At 41.5% G+C, this 22780-nt stretch overlaps 1 protein-coding gene across 1 annotated transcript in view; it reads left to right on the plus strand.

Annotated features, from left to right (window-relative positions):
• lrpprc (leucine-rich pentatricopeptide repeat containing) overlaps positions 1-22780 on the plus strand; it is a 59492-nt gene that overhangs the window by 3758 nt on the left and 32954 nt on the right. The window contains exons 8-23 of the mRNA XM_085477259.1: positions 954-1098; positions 1249-1403; positions 1755-1860; positions 2043-2150; positions 8997-9115; positions 9246-9336; positions 10979-11048; positions 12980-13007; positions 13549-13606; positions 14430-14536; positions 15788-15865; positions 16062-16133; positions 16362-16475; positions 16600-16730; positions 17061-17146; positions 21909-22116. Coding sequence (XP_085333385.1) covers positions 954-1098; positions 1249-1403; positions 1755-1860; positions 2043-2150; positions 8997-9115; positions 9246-9336; positions 10979-11048; positions 12980-13007; positions 13549-13606; positions 14430-14536; positions 15788-15865; positions 16062-16133; positions 16362-16475; positions 16600-16730; positions 17061-17146; positions 21909-22116 — 1676 coding nt within the window. The remainder of the gene's footprint in view (positions 1-953; positions 1099-1248; positions 1404-1754; positions 1861-2042; positions 2151-8996; positions 9116-9245; positions 9337-10978; positions 11049-12979; positions 13008-13548; positions 13607-14429; positions 14537-15787; positions 15866-16061; positions 16134-16361; positions 16476-16599; positions 16731-17060; positions 17147-21908; positions 22117-22780) is intronic.

Raw genomic sequence — 22780 nt, forward strand, 5'->3', positions numbered from 1 at the left:
TGAGTCTTTTCTACGGTGGCCCTGAGAGGCCAAACGGACTGCAACTTAAGAAAACACCAGCAATAAGAAAAAGGCTGCAAAAGCACACAAAACACAACGGAAATAGGAAAAACGACAACATAAATAGGAAAAAACAAAACAGAAATAGGAGAAACAGATTTCCAAAAGCACAAGGAAAGTGTTTCTGGGGAGACAATAACCCGATGGACCATTTGCAGGAACCAAAATATGCTAAGAATTGCGCTGGGAGACACTTAAAAGAAGTGGAGGATCTATCGGTTTTGTGAGCAAAGAAAAGATGAGAGGTAAGTGTGTTAGCCCAACTATTAGCCTAAAAACCTGTCATCAGTATTGTATGAATCATGATAAAACACACCTAGCATGTTTTGGGTTCCTGCAACTGTTCCATCGGGTAATTTTCTCCCCAGAAACACTTGCCTTGTGTTTTTTCCTATTTCCGTTGTTTTGTGTCCTTTTGCAGCGTTTTTCGTATTGCTGGTGTTTTCTTAAGTTGCAGTCCGTTTGGCCTCTCAAGGCCACCGTACTTTTCAGATATTAGCACGTGTCATCTTAGACCAAGCCTGATAAAGTTTGTTAAATGGAATGTTGATTTAAATTGTCCATTACATCTGAGCGGCTAGCACAGGGAATTAATCTGTTAAAAACAAACATGCCCCCCTAGGGGGCACAAACATATGAAAAATGGGTTTGGCTAATAATTATATTGCTAACTGTATAATAAATGTAATTTTGTCTAAAATAAATAATTCATCTGTCTAGTAATAATGCTGTTTAAAGTCAGACATGTCAGGTTGCCAAATAATTGATATATATAACTTTTGATTTTCAGACAAAATTTTATAAAAGTTATCAGAAGAATTTTAGATTTTCAAGGTTGCTTACTCAGTTTTATACCCCTCCTCTCTCTTCCTTATTAATTTGCTTTCTTTCAGACTCTGGAGGCGGCAGAGAGTGCAGACTGCAGTCTGATGGACCGGGACATCATGCAGGTCATCTTCACGCTGGCCAAGTCCAAACACCAGCAGCACATCCCAGAGATGGTCGAGCGCTTGAGGCATGAGAGGGGTTACGTTCCAGGTACACATTAATGTGACGTGTTTTACAGCACTCACTTTAGTTTTATGAAAGTAAAATCATAAAAAGAAATACAATTTAGTCAAAGTCTCGATTTAAAGAAATTGGGAGCTGTTATACAAATTGTGTGTGTTGTTGTTGTTGTTCTTGCAGATGCCATGAACTTGTGTCTGAGCCTGATAACTCAGGGACAGGAGGACACAGCTTTTCACATCTTGAAGACGTTTCCCACTCTGCAGTCTGATAACTCAAGTGACTCTGCCAACCTGGGCAACTTCTTCCTCCGACATTGCATCAACATGGATACGGTACTCAGGCCCTGGTTTCTTTAAGAGACAAAGACACAGGATCAGACCATATTTTAGAGGAGGGGTGTCAAACATATGGCTGATATAATAAAGACTTTCTCCCTGCGCATTCATACTACACCAAAGTACTTAAGTAATAGATATTCAATTAAATGACAGAAAAATTCCTAAAATTCACTTGACATCAAACTCGGCTGTTTATGGCTGCCAATGTAAAGTTGGTTTGATATCCCTGGTCAGTTCTCTTTAGCAGTTGACTGTTAGCTGGCATTGATTTTCAAACTGGATGCAGGGTTTGTAACGTTAATAACAATATAAATTACATTTTTGTTTCCTATATGTGGACTCCAGTCTCTGGAGAAGATCATCTGCTTCTGCAAAGAGCTCCAAGAGTCAAATATGCACACATCACCACTCAGCTTCACTCTGTCCTGCGCCCTGGAGGCCAAGAAAACTGGTACGGCACATGCTTTCACTTACATGCATCTGCTTACTCACAGATATATTTATTTGCTACTGATGCATGCACACTCGCCAATTTACTTGCATGTGGTCAATTGTAAGCAAAACATAAAAGTTTGCCAGTTATATCCAGTAATATATCAAGTTATTAATTAACTTTTTTATCTGTATTTGCAGGTACTTCTTTAGAGCTGATGAAATTATTTAAGGAGGAGAAGTTGCCCGTAAGACCTCACTTCTTCTGGCCCCTTCTCACTCAGCACGTCAAAGACAAGAACATAGCTGGTACACACACACACACACACACACACACACACACACACACACACACACACACACACACACACACACACACACACACACACTTTCTTTTACTACTACCTTTGTGATGATTAAGCCTGATTCAAACCATAACCTCAGGATCAAGTCGTACCCACTAAAACAGCCCTTTGTGGCGATCGTGGCTCAAGAGTTGGGAGTTCGCCTTGTAATCGGAAGGTTGCCGGTTCGAGCCCCGGCTTGGACAGTCTCGGTTGTTGTGTCCTTGGGCAAGACACTTCACCCGTTGCCTACTGGTGGTGGTCAGAGGGCCCGGTGGCGCCAGTGTCCGGCAGCCTCGCCTCTGTCAGTGCGCCCCAGGGTGGCTGTGGCTACAATGTAGCTGCCATCACCAGTGTGTGAATGTGTGTGTGAATGGGTGGATGACTGGATATGTTAAGCGCTTTGGGGTCCTTAGGGACTAGTAAGGCGCTATATAAATACAGGCCATTTACCATTTTAAAGACTTTTTGGAAAGTCAAGACCAGCTAAAATGTTGCCCCTCCCTAAGATACTCATACAACTTTGATTTTGCAACATTGTCATATTGATGAGGTCCATTTGACTTTATTTTACATCCTGATTAATTGCTGTAGAAGCTAAACATGTGTTAATGTTATGTTTTTTTATGAGTTATTGCTCATGTGCTTGTAATCTGTGCCATCACTTGGAAGCCAATAACTTGATAGAAACCATTAGATCTTGTAGCTAAACAAGCCGCTTTACCTGATGCGAGCAATCTTGTGTGTATGAGAACCTAACAGGTGTTATACAGCCTTGTGACAGAAGGAAAAACTGACCTACCAGCTGTTTTTAATACACGTAATAGGAAATAGGTTTTTGGTGAATGTCATATTAGCAGTTTTTGAACATGTTTTTCTTTTTTTTTTTCTGTGGTGCAGAGGGGATTATGACTTCCTCTGTACCAGAAAGAGCTTTTAAAAGAGTTTCCCTTAAATATTAATGACTCACAGAGTGGTCCAACTGGGACAGGTTTCACTTGGCTGGGGCAGTGAAGGGCGAAGAGGTCTGATCCTTGCATGACAGAGTCAGAGCAGGCGAAGACGAGACAAACGCACACAGAAACACCTACTCACAAATCCACACGGGTCTCTCTAGAGAGTTCTTGGAATAGATAGCAAATTTTAGAAGATGTACACACTTTGCATTTGTTCCGGATCCTAAATAAATGTTGACTTTCAGAAAGTGCAGAGGCAAATGAACATTGTATTTTTAGCTCATCTGGCTGAAGGACCGATGAGCTTATGCCATGGCGAAGCTTCTGTCTGCACATCACAAGAATTGCTACTTTTCCTTCAGCATTGCTCATAATTTAATCAAACTTGCACACATTGGTCACCTAATGGGTCTTTTGGCCTTTTTTTACAGGAAATAACTAGAAAAGCTACTACGTCATTAACGTTTTGGTTTTTATCGGGTTTCTGGAACTCTAAACACTTTTAGACCTGTTGTGTAAGTCTTTGAAATAATCTTTGGTATGTGCTTCTAGCAGTGTTGCAAAAAGACACCGTACATATAAAAGCGAACACTACATCAACTGTGCAGAAGCAGTCTGAATGGTTGGACTTCTGCATCTCCCTCCTGCTCATACAGACCCACATAGATGGATGCACAGACCTCTCGGATGCATTGAGGGGTCAGAGGTCGTTTTGCTTCAGTCGTTTCCTCCAATCATTTGTCTAAGTCAACTTGTTTTTCAGTCCAGATGTTTTTCCGATTCCCTGCAGTACTCCTTTTCCACTGAAGTGCTATGCCGATGCCTTGTGGGGGCACGGGGCTACATTTAGATTGTGAGAGTAATCTTTGCTTTATTTCTTTCCAGGATAATAATCAAATGGGGACTTTTTTTTTCCTCCTGAGCAAAAAAAGCAGTAGCAGTAACTGGTTGTATGAAATTAACACATAAATGGAGCCATTACATCAATTAATGTAATTTATTTCTGCAAAGTATTCTGGACAATAATGAGCAGGGTAGGTAAAAAAAAGTATATTTCATAGCATATTATTTTGTACTCTTGGACAACAATGAGCTAATGCGTGATATTACACAGAAAATGTGACGGCTGCCAGAATATTTACAAGAGCAGCTTTTTTAAAAAAAAGCTGTTTCTTTCATGTCAGAACAAGCTTGACAAATAATTTCATTTTTAACTTTTAAACTTTACTCACCTGGAGCTTTTGACAGGTACTATTTGTGATTTGTGTTAAATGTGGCACAGCCCCCCTTTCCCCCCCCCCTTCTTTCACTGGGCACGTTACTTTTATTGGACTCTTGTCTGACACTCGGTTGAAAACTTTTTTGGGTTTTAGCCTCTTAATATAGTTTAATGGCTCAGCAGATGCATTTTATGGGAATATTTCTGTCCCCAATTTCTGTCTCGTTTGAAGGAAAATAATTAGTTTCTTTCTCTTGTCTTTGTCAGCTATGGGCTTGTGGGGGAAATCGTCTCACTGACCGATAGCTGGCATCTGGCGACTTGTCAAAATTCATAACTCATTAGTGAATGTGCTCTGTCAAATGTGTTCAGTAGCCGCTCGGTTTTTAAGTGCTTTATTTATGCTGAACCCTGGGTCTCTCTTTGGGGTTTTTTAGAGCGATTAATAAATGATGTATTTTTCAACTGTCAGCCAATTGACAGCATTTGAACTGGCAGGGAGTAGAAACCGGTTACGCCGGTGTGGCGATGCTGCAGATTGGCTTCTCCGTGTGGTCGAGACAGATTCGCAGTTTGAATGGTGAGATGTCTCGGCGGCTAGCTTGACAGCATGAACAAGTGGACTAGACAGGAGTTTAAACATGCACAACCACACACACAGACACTTACTCCAGCTTAAATTCTCTGACCGCACAGTCTCGAAGCCACACAGACACATCGGACAGCATCCATTTAGGTATCACAGAAGGAGAAAGGAGGAAGAACGGAAGGAAGGAAAACGGAGAAACTTCACTCTCACTCACACACTCGCTTGTTTGTGATGGTGTTGGCCTCAACGCTCATGAATGATGCAACTTCTCTTTTCTTTCCCCCCTTTCTCTCTCCTGCTGTTGTTGGAGGTGTGTGTGTGTATTGAAAGTTGGAAGTGGAGAGGGCGGGCTTTCGAAGACCAGTGCAGGTGATGTGACTGATGCAGAGTGACTTGATTTCATGTAAATGTAAGGGCTCTGAGGGAATTCACTTTGGATTACGCGCCCCACTGTGCACGGCCTATGAAATATTAAGCGCCGTGTCACTTTTTGTCCACAGGTGTCACTAGCAGGCAGAGAGGCCGGAGCTGTGGAATTGAAGGCGGGCAGTGGCGGGGGATGGGGGAGAACATTCTGATTAGGTGTGGATTTGGCGGGTTTGGAGAAAGCATATGTTTGGCCATATATGCCACCTGCCTGCAGCTAGTCGATGCTTGTCAGTCCTCGCAACGCAAAGCACTCTTATCACATCTGACATGGAGGAGCAAGAAAAGGGAGCGGAGGGGAAACTGTAGAGGAAGAGGTGGTGTTTCTGGCCTTGTTTGTTTGAGAGTCGGGGTGATGAGGTAAAGGCTCCCTTCTCTGCTTTTGCCCCTTACCTGATTTTGTTTACATCCTCTGTGGGAAGCAGACTTTTCTGTCAGATAGTTAGCACATTCACAGCCTGACCCTGAACTTAATTCTGATTTAAAATGTGGTGTGAGAGCCAAGTATCATCTTGATTAAAAGAAAGAAAAGGAAGGGTGAAATTGCAGCTCTAGATGTCTCACAAAATAGACTTTTTCTTATGTTTTTAAACATAACCTGCCTTTGCCTTGCAGCAACAATGTCTACCTTTAGAGAGTCATGGACACGGAGAGACAGATGGTGTTAGGGGGGGAGAGAGCAAAGGGGGAAGTGACAGGTACTCATGTCCAAGGACAAGAGGAGATGACAGCGACCAGTTCACTCCACTCCTCTCCTCCTCTCTCTTCTCCATCCTCACTTCTCGTCTGTGACAGTTAACCTGAAGACATGAATCTGATGATGATATCTTGTGACCACTGCCATGCTTAACTCACTACTTTGATACTTCTTGCCTGGATGGTATGTCAGTCTTAATGCTGACCAACCTAGAGAGGTCTCCCCTCTTCTCAGTTGTCCTCTGTGCCAAATCTGTCTTTAAATTGTTCAGACAGGGAGGAAAGAAGAAAGAGGCATTATCACATTATTATGTATTCTGGAGTGAAAAGACAAAAGAGAGAGTGGTATAAATGACACTACATATTATCAGGCCTTGTTTAGCGTTGTAGCTTAACTGTTTTACTAATTTATTCGTAGTTAACAGTTTTGACAGATGAGACAAAGGCACTGGTTCTGTATTTACTATATTGACGTTACTTAGATATAGTACTGTGCAAAAGTCACCCCTCTTTTCTTTACATTTTGCTAGGGATATAGTAAAACGTGCATGGAAGGCAAAAACAGTCTGTACAATTCTAAGAAGCTTGAAAGTCAATATTTTAATAGATAGTATTGGATTGTGGATCAAAATCTATCCATCAGATTTCGACAAGATCTCCAACACCAACACCAAAATTCAGCCCCAAACCATCACAGAGCCTCCATCTTGGTTTATAGATGTACCTACTGATGATGATTTGAACCTCCCATTGCATTTGTCTTCCACTTCCACTCCCAGTTTCCTCAATTGTTTTTAAAGTACACACTGCACACCTTGTCTAGTTCTTCGCTAATAGCTCTTCGGGAATCACTTTATTGGTGCAAAAAAAAAAAAATTCCTAAAGATATGGTTTTAAAATCCGTTCTTTACCAAGTTATTGGTGATGTGTAGGCACAACACTAGTTCATCCCTTGAAAGAGCTGTCATTTTAAGGATGAGTGATTCTTAGTTCAGTTTAAAGTGGCTTTACAGTGAAAAGGAGTGAGAAAGCAGCCAATGTTTCAACGAAAACTTTTAAAAGATCTTCAGAGAGCTTGGAGAACTATTTCTTAAGACCACTTTAAAAATTCTAAGAAAGTCTGGCTCCCTGGAAGTAAAATGTAAAGAAATTAAGACTTTTGCACAGTATTGCTTGCGTAACCCCCTTTTTTAAAAAACAAAGAAAGAAAGAAATTTTTAATAACTAGTATTATTCATAGGCTTGCTTCTTAGTTAACTCAATTCAAGCCTTTAAATCAAACCAAAGAAGAAACAACCTGGAGTTCAGAGGAATTAAAGCTTTTGGTTAGTTGATTGTGGGGATGAAAGCACACAAACCTGCTCAACTGACCAAAGAAAAGTGCTGACGGTCATGAAAGCTCATGTGTGGAAGCTGAAAAGTGTGAGAGAACCTGTCCATTTATATACTTCCAGCTATCCATTCACTTGTTTTCAGCTCCTTTTGCTCTCTGTGAAATTGATTATGGATTATTCAGGAGGACAGAAGGTGCTCCCTGTTTTCTTTCATAAAAAAAGAGTTGGATGAAAGCGATTAGGGGGTAAGAATGGAGGGATGGGCAGCAGAGTGGATGGATCCTCCATTGAGAAGATCGTCTGTTTACTTTAACTTGAAAGCAGGTAGATGGATAGTGAGAGGGGACGATGAATGAGTGAAATGGAGGGCGGAGAAGGGTGGATGGATGGAGTGGTTCAGGTAGCCCTACCTGGGATAATGCACCCCAGCGGCAGGTTTTAATGGCATATAAAAGCCCAGGACTCATCTTTTATTCAGCTGAAAAGAGGCTGCCAGGTGAACACATACGTCCCATTAGGATGCAGAAACACAGATATGTGTGTGTGTTTGTTTTAGTACCTGAGTGCAGCTTAAATACACACAGCATCTTAAGGTATGTCAACTCAAGGAAGCACTTTAGGATAGTTTTCAGAAGTCCGCTTGGGAGCCAGGTGTATAAGCCCTTGATGTGCTTATGCATAGCATGTATAGTACCATAGATGGATTATTTCTGTCCTTGCACCAAATTGTAACACTTAATAAGAGCAAACACGCACACATTTAGGCCCATTTCCTTTGTGGCCATGCTCCCAGAAATATGCAAAGTGCTCCAAAGCTGCTTGCATATGTGCACACACAAACATGAAGATGCTTGAAGGCATGTTAAACATGCGAATGGCTGTTCCATATGTATGTGACTGTTTTTGGCCTCTTTCCCTGGAGCAGGACCTCCAGTTTCTGCTGGAGAACAGGGTGAGGGTGCAAGAGTCCACTTCAGGGCAACTGCATGTTTATGCACACGCACTCACTCGTCTGAGGTAGATCGTGAAAGAGCCATTTGCACTTTGTTGCTGAAAAGAAGAGTGGATTTAATAGTTTTTTGTCAGACCTGTGCACAAATATGAGAAAAGGAAAGCATGTATAAAAGTTCTTAATTTCACCCTTTCAGTCACATTAACTTCAAGGCCTTTCATATTCTATAATGCATTTGTCATTAGAATCTGAATGATAGAAAAGCTGGTTTAAAAAAAAAATTAAGATTATCATTTATAACGGTGCAAATAACAACTTTGCTTTTATATTTGTGTGTTTGAGACTTTTCTTCTGATTTTTAAACTGAATATATTCTGGTTTAAGGGTACCTGTTTGACAGTAGCATCCTAGATTCTAGGAATGAGTGATTTTCAAACAATATTTAACTGAGTACCTTCAGAATTCAAAGGAACCTCTGATAGAAGCATTGATCTATTTTTGTCTTTTTTGTCTTTTTATTCTGTTGTTTCATTAAAAAAAACAACAACTCTTAGTTGCTTCTTTCACTACACAACATAAATGCATCCATCTGGGGGGAAGAAAGGCAGATTTTTCTTACCTATTACTTGTGTGTTGTAGGTGTTGTAGAGGTGATGAAAGGCATGCAGGCTCTCGATGTTTCCCCTGATGTCGAGACTTTATCCAACTACATCCTCCCTGTGTTCCCCAGCATTGATGCAGCTCGACAAGCCCTCAAGGTAATCCATAAATCTGTGTGAGGGTTCTTGTTTGTTGGTTTGTTTGGTTTTTTTCATGTGACCAGTTTTCATTTATGTTTATTCTGATTTAAAGTTGTCTGGGATTTTTTTTTGTTGTTTTGGTCTTCAGGATGCAGGCATCTCTGTGGAGTCGGAGGGCTTTTTATGCTCAGAGATGCGCTTGGTGGCTGTGACCGACCTGGCCAAACTCTACACTCTGTGTAAGTACACACTCTCTTATTCAGTCTAAAGAATCTCTGCAGCATTTTTTGCACTTTGCCTGCAGGCTAATTGGCCCAGCATTAACACACACACACATTTGCCCACTTGCTTCTCGGTGCTCATCAGGCCTTTTAAGAGATTAGTTTGTGTGAATATGTAAGAAGCAAGAACGAGAGGCGCCTCAACTGGCAGAGGAATGGGATAGAGATGGCCGCTAAATAATGGATGACTCTTCCTGTTTTCCCTTTCTTCTGTTTTTAGTCTCTAGCATCCACCACTCATTTTCACAGGCAGCTGTTGCGTTTCTTTCATTTGTACTCCCTAGTGAATTTATTTTCCTTTTTCCTTTTTTTGGCCTCATGTGAAGAAAGTTTTACAGATTCTTTAACCCTCACATATCTTCCTAGAAATGGTGCTGGGTCTTATCTGCTGCCAACGTTATGTGTTGCCTTTTTGTGTGCAAAAAAATTGTCTTGGCAGAATAGTTAGATACTTTTCTCGAATGTGGAAGCAGAAACCAAGACCATGTCCACATGCTTAAATGCATTGAGTTTAGGGCTGTTCGATATAACGATATATATCGGATGACAATATAAAAACGTCTATCATTTCATTTTACGCTATCATTTGTTTCGTGGTGTTGCAAAATAAACTGTTTACGGCAGTATTTTTTTCATCGTTTTGATGGTCACTGTAGTGGCTATATTAATTTCTTAAAGTTTTCTCTTTCCCTTATATTTCATATAACCACACTATGGACGGACAAGCGCCTGTTTTTATGCATTGTGGTTAGCAACAACGACGTAACACCATCGCATGTCCGCTTGTTTATGTTCCACATAAACCTTTCACAATAAAGCTCAAGATCCTGTTGAGATTTTTCAAAATAAACTGAATCACGTGAAAGAGCAGATTATTTATGGATGAGAATTAAAAAAGAGCCGCCAGGTGCTAAAAAATAAACCTTAGACCAAAGAAAACGGCGGCCTTTACAACTTATGTCTAAAAATGTATAGTTTCATGCTTTGGTTAAAACACTCGACTCCAGCTACATGACGCGCAGCTGGAAACACTTCCCGTAAGACGAGCTGCCCGAGATTCACAAAATTTACAGAAAATGCTACATTTTTGTGATTTATATCGTTATCGGGACGATAGAATTCTTATATCGGGATATGAGATTTTGGTCATATCGCACAGCCCTAATTGAGTTACTGCCATGTGATTGGCATAGTGGTGTTTCTTCCAGTTAATAATGGCAGGTGAACGTAGAAGTCTTCACACAGGCAATGTGTCATCAGTGTTACACTTCGACACTGCCTTTTAGGCAGCGTTTGGGACTGTAGCTTCTGGCTTATTACTGGAATAGCATTACTTCTAATCACATTCCCTGTTTGCAGGGTTTTATGCAGACTGGTGAGGGTGGAATAACTATCACATTACAGCTTTAAACAAAGCTTTGAATTTAAGCTTTCTCCTGAACTTTGCTGAAAATGTGCTGAAAGCCTTGCATGTTAGATTATTGATTAGTTGAATTGCAAGGCCACCAATCCCAATCTTAAACTTCATTGCAGGATTCCAGAATGTGAATCGGTCTGTCGCTTTTTTTCCCTGTAATCATGATTTGTCTTCTCTTTCCAGTGTTGGATCCTTCCTTCCCCTCCCTGGACCTCGGTGTTTTCCGCAGCAGCCTCATTCTGGGCTTCAAAAAGTGAGTTATTAGCCTGCCGTCCCTTCATGTGTTCACATGTTCCCCATCACTTTATATTCCATATTTCTCCATATTTTGCCCCCAAACTCCTCACTGGTGTTTGAGGGAGGCCTGTAGCTATGTGGAGGTCACTGCAGCATATGCTATGAATATGACATGTGCAGCTGATCACACCATCTACAGTGTCTGTGCTTTAGCAGCTGCGGGGAAAAACACTACCACACACACATGCATGCAGACACATGCACACACACAAAAGATATACATGGATGCCTCATGCATATGGAGCTTGTCATCCCTTAGCTCTTGCCTCAAAGCACCGTGGGAGATATGTAAATTAGCAGATGCCCAACACTGTCGCTCATACCCAGACCCCCATACTGGTCTCTGGTTGTCTCACCCTACACAGACACACAAACGCAGACTGACCCACAGGCTTTCTTGAAGGGATGTTTATGAATATTTACAGTTTAGCACTACACACCCACACAAAAACACTCCAGCCCCTGAGTGAGGCTGGAGGTGTGTCAAGAGAAAAATGCTGACTTGTCTGCTGGGACCAAAGTTATTTCTTCCACTAAGCCAGGATACGCTCAGTTGAGCTTAAATTTGAGCTTTATAATTCAGCTGGTAGTTTCTTTGTTGTAGTGCATGCTAACTAACAAAAGGGAAAAAGTTATGCTGATTATTCTCAGGAATCCATCATTTAAAAAAACAAGACAATGCCATAGTTTGAGCTTGGCAGCATAGTTTTTACTTTAAGGACTAGAATTATAGCAAAATGCCTTTTTTTTTTTTTAAAGCTAAAAATTTATTCAGAAGCTTTATAATAAAAATGTAGTAAAAATAATAAGACAAACTTTAAATCGAAATGTTTCTCTACATATGTGTCGTTTCCATTTTAACTCGCAGTATCCACGTTTGTTTTTATTTTATCTCCAGAGCTTTTTTTATTTGCTTTTCTCTCATTGCACACACATGTACACACACACACACACACACACTCTCTCACCGTTCTGATAGTTAGGTTGGCTGACAGGGTCATAATTGGGCTTGTCACTTGGGGACCGTGTGCGTCTGTGTGTGCATGTGTGTGTTTGCGAACGCCGTGTCATCGCTGTGTAAGACCTGCTCCTGTCAAAGACAAGGTCAGGGGATAATTTAATCATTAAAGACCTCTTCTTCCCTCCTCTCATCACCCACTTTCTCCTCCTTTCCGCCAACTAGCTGACAACGCCAGAAATGTCACACATTGTCATCATTTAGCCTGTGTGCATGTGTGTGACTTTGTTTCACTGTGTCTTTTGTGGTTTTTCCAGGCTTTTATACTGCCATCTCTCCTCTCATGTACAGCGAGGTTGAGAATGTCAAATTACAAAATCTGTCGCTCTTTCTCGGTGTGTTGTGCCACACTGTCAATTCAGAAGCTACGGGAACATGACACTGTCTGTGTTACGATTACTTGATTTCAAATGTCATATCATGTGTGTTGTTAGAATAAAAGTTACGTCATTTATTGAGTAAGTCCTTAATGCAAAACGTCTTTGAGCGAAGATGTATCATTGTAGTTCCTGAAGAACTGGATTTTCCTCACTTTGGGGGGAAAATGTAGCAAAATGTACAGAATTTGTGTTTTTCTTTAAAGGTATGAAAATGTATTTTTGCTGCTTTAAATATTATATAGTGTTTTTACCTAATACTTTTTTTTAGTGTGGCGTTAAAGGGAGGCTGTTAACTACTAGCTTAAAACAGTTATATATTAACACAAAGATATTAAGGGAAAGTAAGCTGGTGACGCATAAAGATGTCCTTTTATATTTAAAGTATAGCCTATGCTTGCTTATGACCAAACTGCACAGCAACTCTGTGAAGTTGGAGTCTTGTTGACCTGCCCTGAGTACTCATGTCTTATCCTCTACTGCCCCCTGCAGGTCTGCTGATGTGGAGAGCATGGTGAAGGTAAGAGGTCAACATGCCCACGCGGGCTGCAAAGAGTGATATAGAAGTACAACAGAGAGGTTTAGAAGGAGTTTATCAGCGGCTATGTTAGAACAAACAAGTGCAAATAAAAAGAAGCATTTTTTAAACTTGACACAAGTTTAATGAGACATGAGATGAATTTCTGTCTGCCTCTGATTGGCTTTTTTCTTGTAAGTTAAGATGAGTTGCATTTAGGAGGGTTGTAAAATAAGGGTTTGATATTTAATTTGCTTTTCTGACAGAAAGTCACATTCAGTAAAATCTACATTTTTACTGTACTGTTTATAAGATTGGGGAAACCTGCAGTCAGCTGAGACTGAAGAAGTCACTTGGATGAGTGACGAAACGTTTCTCCCAGAAAACGCTATGTCCAGATGAACAGAATCAACTTTTGGAGATAGAATCTACATTGTTAAAACATGGCCCATGCCTGTCATTATTTGGTTATGCCATGTACATTCTTCCACTTGCTGCATATGACGTACTGTAATTTCTATGTGTGATCAATTTGTGTTTCCAGATTACTGAGGTCTTATACAAAGATGAACGCTTCTCTAAAGGAAACTCTTCCCCTGCTGGTAAGGAAACATTTATATGTCCCATTCCTACCAACAATTCATGATGCTGATATCTTGTATACAAGGACATGCCTGGAATGTGTTTGTGTGCATTTGTGCAGGTGAGAAGGAGAGAGGAGTGAGAGTATGGCTGTACGTGTAACTCATATTGGTATTCAGAGTCGGGACTGTATGCGCTGTCACTTTCTAACTATAATTCAGATGACAAAAAAATGCTTTGCATGTGTTTACGTTCAGTCTCAGTAGCAGTGGACTGCTGCCCGGCCCACTTCTCATCATTTTGTGTGTGTGTGTGTGAGTGTGAGTGTGTTGCTGTGTGGATGAAAGACCTGCCCTCTCCATCGGAGGAAAGGGAGCCTAGCTGCTGACACAGCGCAGAGTAGTTAAAGTGGGTATGTGTGACTGTTAGGCAGCGTTTTTGCGCTGTCAGTGTGTGTGCAGAGCGTTAATGTCGCTGTGTGTGTGTGTGTGTGTGTGTGTCACAGAATGTCCAAAGTGCTGAAACTGGTGTGTGTGCAGGTGGGAGCGATGGAGACCGTTATCCATGTCACATCCAGTTACACGACATCTGCAAGTGTGTGTGTGTGTGTACACGCTGCAGTAAGAGGAATCTGTCACTGCCAGCCGTCGTACATTCACTCAAACTCCAGCCCAAAAGCAGCTTCTGTCAGCAGAAAAGAAACACAATCACACACTCTGCAGAGGTTACAGAAAAATAGTATAAATGCACAAATGGCCAGAGTGACTGACACGGTGGCAAATGAAATGTATTCCCAAGACAACGGCTCACTGTGCATGTGTATATGCGTGTGTGTTTGTGCAGAAGCTACAGCCTACTTCCTGTATAATCTGATCGACAGCATGTCAGAAGGGCAGGTGCGGGCGCAAGAAGACAAACTGCGGAAATTCTTCAGTCAGCTGCAGTCTAAGGTACACACACCGATTAAGTTGATTGGGGGGAGAAATGCACACACCACACATTCATGTACTAACATCTCTATATCCAGTACATTCATAACCTTCCCACTTTAAAGGAGCTTGGACTGTCTGATCTGAGATGATGCGGTGTGTAATCGGACTCGGATTATTTACAGTATACACGCTCATCCTGTGCTCTATTTTTCAAGAGTGAAGGTTTGAGTTACGAGGTCCAGACATGTCGAAGAAGATTAAATCATGTTTTACATCAAGGATTTAGGGGGGAAAAAGGAAGAAACAAAAACTCTCTTCACTGGCTTTGTTTGGAATTTAAAGTGTAAAAAAAATAAATGTTAATCCTTAAGTGGACATTTTTTTTGATACCAGTGTTGGCAGTGCTGTTTCTCACCTTCATCTGCGGAAAATCCTTTTCATATAAAGCGATACTTCATATGCTTTGGAGCAAATATGAATATATATCACAATATTTATTAATTTGTCATTTTCCTTTAAATTCTAATCAGCATAAACATTCACAAGATGAAAGTATCCTAATCAATTTCTCAAAGTCCAGACTAGTGTTTTGTGAGAGTGTATATATCTTTGTTTGATTCTATTTTATTATTTTGGGTTTTGAGGTCTTTCATTTTTATCCAGAATTACATTATTTTATTCACCTTCAGGGTTTTTGACTATTGTATATTATATATTTTAGGATTTTTTTTTTCTATATATATCCAGCCATTATTTAGTTTTTTTTTTAATGTTTTTTTTTTCGTCTTGTATGTATTTAAAGTTGTCCTGTTGTATTATATTTTCATCTCATTATTGGCTCATCAGTCATCTGTGGAGGGCCTTAACCCACATAACATAAAACACACAAAAGCTCAAACTCTCATCTGCAAAGTGGAATCCAGTGAATAGTTGCATATTCATTTTTGAGTAATGAGTCAATAGCGTCAACTCTAATTTGCATGCAGGTCATCTCTCAGGTATTAATCACCAAAAAAAGGATGTCACTGAAAGAGTTTTGCCATTTTGTTGTTAATTAGTCGTTAATGTCCCTTTATTGAAATTGCATCATTTCCAGTAGCACCTGATTACAGCGTTATGCTCCGCAAACGATTTTGAGCATAAGCTCTTGATGGATTTTTTTTAAATTTAGTTGTGGCTGAGAGATTTTCAGCTGACTTTGTAACAGAAATCGACAGGTTAAGCTCGAGTTTCTTGCTGATGTTTGTTTTCCTGCTGATTTCTACACAGAATATAATGATTTCAGTAAACCTCTATCGAGGGATAAGGAACCTTCTGGATTCCTGCCACGTTCCTGAGCTTGTCAAGGTATTGAGCCCGACCTTCAGTCTTTTATTTTTAAATATACCTACTGTTACTTTGGACATTTTATTATATCGTTTTCAGGTAAATTAGAGTCAGTTTTTCCACTATGTTTTCTGCACTGTTACTCTAAGTGCTCATTATACTGCAGTAGAAATTGGATGCCAAGTGTTGACGCTGTGTGTGCATGTGTGTGTGTCAGGATGTGATGGCTTTGGTAGACCCCAAAGAGAAAGTCTCCAATGGCCCTGTGTCAGCTACTCCTCGTGCCACTGTAAGTAGGACATTGTGAAGGACGCATACAAAATGTTCAAGTTTCACAATTATCCTCATAACTTTCTTTGATGTGCCATTTTGTAAAGACATCTTCCCCACACCCCAAGTAAGAGCGCAGCTCTCCTGTGGAGATGAATGTCCATGTGTCTATTTGTACAAGCTCCTGTACCCGTGAGGTTGGACAGTGGTCATGTACATGTGTTTAACACCTTTCTGTCTCCTTTAGGGAATTGAGGGCAAGGTGTTGGCACTTGAGAATAAATTGGCTGAACTAAAAGCAGAGAACAAACCATTAGGACTTGTTCTCAAACAGGCCATCCAGGCTCTGAGTGCTGAGGAGGTAAAATTTCTTTTGGTCTCATAAGGCTCTTTTTCTTTTGTTTTCTTTTTTGAAGTTAGCTGCTTTGTTTTTGTGTTTGGTTTTGGGTTTTTTTTTTTTCCTGAGAGCGTTGTTGTCTGATCAGAACCTGCAGCGTGCCCTCGAGCTGAAGCAGCAGCACGAAGAGGAGATGACAGCCGGCGGCTACGCCATCCTCATCAACCTGTGCTGTCGCCAAAACAATGTGGAGGAAGCACTGAACCTGAAGAGAGAATTGTGAGTGGAGCATAATGTGCGCACACAAACAAATTTTCTACACGCGCGCACACACACAGACGCACACGGCTGCACTGTGGCCAGTAGCAGGCCATTAAAGTTTAACTTGAGTGGTATTAGGGGAGACATTAATGCAGGGTCCAGCCGCTTAGTTGACTGGCTAAAACACAGGAAACTCTCCCCTCTGCCTCCCCCATTTCCTTCTCTTCACTCACCACCTGCTTCCAGCATCAGCCTGAACACTGAGAACGTACAATAGATGAGTTGCATTACTGTAAGTGGAATACATTAATCAAGTCTGTCTGTTGCTATCTCTGTCTCTGCTTTTAGGAGTCGTAAGGACTCATCAGTAGCACTGGATGCCAGCAAATACCTTGCGCTGGTCAAGGTCCTTTCTGTAAATGGCAGAATGGAGGGTAAGTTAACCTAGAACTACAAATAATGTATTTTTTTTCCTTCTTTGTGCTATTAGTTTGACAAATTCTTTGATTAATAAATTTCTTAAGTTGTTAAGTCCTTTTTTTTTTTGAGTGATTAATCCTTTTTTGTTTTGTTTATTTTAATTTTGCGTGATGAGGATATTCTTATAAAGTTGAGCTTGCTCCAGTAGCCTTCCCTCTTTAAATAAAAGTAATACATACAATTGACTGCTGCTTTTTCTTTGTCAGTATATCTGGCTTGAACTTAAAAACCAATGCGCTTCTTTGTACGTGTCACCAGCTCTGTCACAATCTGTCATTTCCCCTCCCTCAAACCACATTAGCTGGCTATTTCCAGAATGCTACGGTGGGTTTCCTTCAGCCCATCGAAGACCCAATTACCATCAGTTTTGCCGCTCTGCTTTTTGCACCCAATGACAGGAAAAATGTTTCCCTTGTCTCTCCTCGCCGTTCCTCTCCTCCCCTTTTGCTATCTCTCTATCTGACCCTCTCTCTTCTGCTCCGTCGCAAAGCGTGTCATTCTCTTATCCCCTCCAACACACACACATACACACACGCACATCCGTGTCAGTGAGAAACGAGAGAGGGGAAAATTACAGGACTGTGTGTATTTTTCCAGAATTATTGAAATCTGCCTTGATGCTAATGGCAGATCATGTCCACCAAAGTGCTTGAACATTTCTCACACACACATACACACAGCGACACGCAAATTTGCATGTGAATTCAAGCAAAAGGCATTTGGTGGCACAGCGGTTGGTGTTATCCATCTGTGTATGTGTGTTGGGGTGTGTATAGGCAGCGCTAACGCATTTGCCATTAGTCGGAGTGTGCATATGGAGGGGGACGCTTGTCAGCCACATTAGCACACATGGCTAACCTTGATTTTAGCCTGTCCCCACCCAGACGCTGGTCCGCCTGGCTCCCAGCACACACCAGGACCAGATGAAGATCATGTCTCCTGGCATCCTTCTTTACTTCTCACTGTCTCTAATGGCTTTTTTTGTTTTTTGCTCATGGCTCTCTCATTTCACCTAACAGGCGAACTTTGTTTTTACAATACGTCATCCTTTTCACTTTATTCTTTTTACTTACCTTCCCCTGTTGCTCTTAGGTAATTCTTCATAATTGATTCCTCTTCTAATAGCTGATTGATCTTCCTATGCTGCTCGCTCCTCAGATTAACTTTCACATGTCCATAAATCTTCCTGATCTTGCATCTCTTTGGCTTTTTTTTTCTAGCATGTTGAGGTCCAAAAACATCATTGTAGGTTCATCTGTTGAGATTTAGGAAAAGATTCTCCTGTCAACATGGGCAGGTGGAAAACTGCTGAACATTAAAATGTTTATTATTGTTATTATGTTTTATTCAGTACTGTAATAGTCCACATTTAGTGTCTATTTCAAACAAATTATATAAAATCCAGTGTTTATTGGCTAATACAGACATATGCTGTTATAAACACTTTTGTTAACAAGATCTACTCCAGATATCTTACTTCCACCAAAATATATGTTTGTGGTATTTTCTTGAGAATATCAAAATGATGTGCTTTAACTCACTGGATCTAGATGCAGTTCTGGATTAATCAAAGTTGAGCCAATCTTCACCCAATGCATCCATAACCCTTTAAGTAACAGATCCAGACGATCACAAAGAGTGCACCCAGCATAGCCTCTGTCCTCTGAGTATCCTCTCTCTCCATCTTTGCAAGCTCTGTCCTTTTTTAAATATAGCTCTTCTATCACAGCCATCTGTTTGACCTGCCCTTGCTCCGCTTCCTCCACCTGTCCATCCTCCCACTTTGGTAAACAGAACTTGTTCTGGCTTTTGGTGGTCCTGGATATGTCTTTGGAGCTATGTGTGTTTGGGAAAGAGACATCACTAGCAGTCATGTCATGGAACATTAGGTGAACCACTGGGCTGTGTGATGTTTGTTTACCTGGCCTGTCTGCCTCCCCATCTCTTCAAGTGTGTGCGCACACGTGTGTGTGTGTGTGTGTGTGTGTGGTCTGGCTCGCTGTGCTGGCCATGATGCTCGGCTGAGCTGATGGATATGCATACTGGCTAAACGAACAGATAAAGGGGGAGATGGAGAGAGGACGCCGTGGGGGAAGTTTGGACGGTGGACGGAGGGATGTTAGCTAGTGTTGATCCATTTGGGCAGATCAACTCCAAGCCATTGGTCTCAGTGATTAGTGGGTCTGTCAGTTAGTGATGGAGAGAGGTACGGAGAAAGGGAGAGTGGGAGGCATGGAGATGGATAGTCGGAGTGAAGCACAAGTTTCACTGGAAGTGATAAATAGTACAGACTTGACAACGACTCAAGTCATTAGAGATATTGTTTAATGTTGATACCACCATTTGTAATCAACTCTGTGGAAAACCGTTCTTTAGGGGGAAACTGTTCTGTTTTTTGAAGGTTTTCTTTGTTTTTCTTGTGGATAACCTTACTCAGTTCGTCTGTTCATGAAGTGATGTCTGTTTCATTTTTGTCATTCTGTTTATTGACATTTGAGTGCATTGACACTAGTAGTGCAGAGACCTAAACTGTTATTATAAGCATGTTAAGTGTAGCTTTATTATCATGTATGCTGGTTGAGTTGAATGAAGAAATATTTTCACTATGACAAAATTAGCATAATTTTAAGTTTTCCCACGAAGGTGACTTACAGCAACATTATTAAACTGAACAGATTTAATTATCAAACGTTTGTGTCACACATCCACACATTCTTCCATCAAGCTCACCTCCCTGATTTGTGGTGCTTGTGTTCTTTGTTGAAAGAAGTTAAAAGCACACCTATGAGTGGGACAGAATATGAATATTGCATTATATCTTTTTGCTTCTTCTTACATTACATACATTTATACACTCGTTTTTACACGAGTGGTGAGCAATGAATTTTCACCAAGGGGCCTCATGAGAGTCGTAGAGAACCGCTCCAATAAGCTGATCTCAATTCTGCTCATGAATTTTATCTCTTCATAAGCTTATTAGTGCAGTCCACCACAACAGTCCCGATTTCTCATGTGGCCTCTTGGGGAAATTAAATGCCCACCCCTGCTTTAAACCAATTCCACCACTAATTTTACTTATCAGGGTCATGATTTAGTTACTGCTTAAGGTAATGCTTATGAAATAAATTAGCCTGAAAGGAAAAGACTTGAGGGTAATTTAAAAGTTGCAATGAAGAAAGCGGCTAAAATGTTGGGGTGGGGGGGCAATTGGAGGGCAGATCGTCTAAATCCTCTTGCTTTGTCTTCAGTGGCACAGATATGATACGGGGAATTGCAGTGTGTTGAGTATCGCAGAATTGGTAAAACGTGGGAATATATTTGTAGTTGGAAACTATGTTGATGGTATCAATTGCTGATATCTTGATAATTAAAAACAGAAACAGAGCAGCAACAGAAACCGGATAAGTTGAAAGAGTACCCTTTATCTTCATCAGGCCCACATTCAATTAACCAAACTTATCCCTTTTGAAAAGCTTAACCCTCCTTTTATTTTCTCCCCCTGTTTAGCGGTGTCTCCTCCACTGCTAGTCACCCCGTCCCCCTCTTCGCCCCTCTATTTTTTCCCCCCGTCCCATTAAATCTGTGACAGCCATGGGTTCCCATCGCCATAACAACTGGCATAGGGAGGTGGAGGGCTGGAGAGACAGACTGAAATTAGGATGCCAAAGCACTCACCAGTGGCCCCGTATCTCAGCCCACGAGGGTGTGTGTTCCCAGTAGAGTGACACTCGTTTGAGGGGTTTTGTTGTATTAACAGCTGTGTAGGTGTGGATATCATTACTCCCATGTGTTCACTTTATTTGCTTTCATGCATCTGTGTACTAAAATCTTCACCAGTGAAAAGAGCGAGGATCTTTGTAAGACAGGATCCAACATTATCCTGCATTTGGAGGCTTAATGGTGATTATTCAAATATATTCTGTGTCTGTGCATCTCTCCATCTCCCTCCTCCTTCTTGGTCATGCTGTATAGATTAGTATCCGTGGTGGAGAGCGGCTGTATCGCTGTCAGCCCATTAGCAGCTGTCTAAATAGATGGTAAACGCATCTTAATTGCTTTACCCTGATACACCACATATGCACACACACAAACCACACTCTCTTTTCACCATTTAGCCCCTAGTGTTGGCCAGATGGACGCGTGGCCCAGTAAAAAGCCCTCCATTACCGGCTGGACTTGACCAAACTGATCCACCCCTCAGCCCGCTTAGCGAGGTCTCGCTGGGTCCACGGCGGGCCCTTGTCGCCACATACCTATAATTTAGCCCCCCAAGTGCTTTCCACATGGCCACGGCAAAAAGCTAGCCTCCATTGTAGAGGTCTGGTAATTGTAGTCTCGTTTAGAAAACTGCAAGTAGCAATTAGCACAGAGTTGGCATTATACGGGGTTGGATTTGCATCCCCCGCTGGGTGCAAAATTCTGTTTTAATATGGGTTTGTTTCCCCCACATGGAATTAGCTAAAGGGGCCTTTTATCACATTCACACACCCTACTCTTCTCCCAGCCAATATCTGCCCTCCTCTCGCTTTCTTTCTCCTCTCTGCATCATCTCTCTTTCTCCTTCTCTTTTGTTCTTTTCATGTGCCCGTTCTCTGTCCATCTAATCCACTTTCACATCGCTTGCTTTGATGGAGAGGTGCATGCTGACACCTCACTGAAGCGTCGCACACAGATGTGGGAGCAAGCGTTGCTGACGTTTCTTCCTTTCCATCTCAGAGGCAGTGGACATCCTGAAGGAGATGAAGGAGAAGGATGTGCCGATGAACGACACACACATGACCACCCTGTTTCACGCGCTCAACGCTGTAGCGGCCGGAGGCGATATCCCTTCCATCCGCCGACTGCAAGACACGGTCTTTACCCTCGGTCTGGTCAAGCCCACTGCTAATCTCTGCTCCCCCGTGGTTACTGCCTACCTGGTCAGGTAAAAGAGATCCTAAGTGTTACAAAAGTGTCCCAAACTCCCTTAAAGTTAAAACATCTATTTGAGTTGTATGTTCCAGTTTTATGGCTGATGGTCTCCACTTAACCAGCCAACAAGCTCACTTTTGTTTTCAGATTTGAGCCTTCATCTGCCAAAGCCTGTTGCCAGGTGTGTGTATGCATGTGTGTCTCAATGAGTCACTCATTCCTCCCTATGATCATAGCTGAGGTTATATTCTGGGTCAGCGATTCAGATAGAGAGAGGATGTGGAAATTGCTCATTTATGTTAGCCGTGTGTGTTTATGCGCGTCAGAGCCAGGTTTTGTTTGTTTGAGGATGCGCCAGCTGCAACCTCTCCCATGAGCTCCCCCACCCCTGATCCCCTGAAACACCCACTGCTCTCCTCTGAGGTTTAAGTGTGGGTGTGTGGGGAGAGATGGCCATCGATGCTGCTTCTCATAATGCAAGTATGCAAATGAGCATTAGCAAATATTGGCTGCGGGGTCACTGCTATTGCCCCACCCTCAACTCTATTCGGTTTGTGTGTGTTTTTCAGCGCATGTGCGTGTTCTATTTGTCGAAGCAGCTTTTAAGTAGATCAACTCATTAGCATGTTAATTATGTACAGACCACTAATTGCTGGATTTACCATAGACACGTAATG

Source organism: Copadichromis virginalis, linkage group LG13 (assembly GCF_057382275.1).
Source record: "Copadichromis virginalis isolate Kocher_CV1m ecotype Utaka linkage group LG13, C_Virginalis_male_GT1.1, whole genome shotgun sequence".
NCBI classification, from domain to species: Eukaryota; Metazoa; Chordata; class Actinopteri; order Cichliformes; family Cichlidae; genus Copadichromis; species Copadichromis virginalis.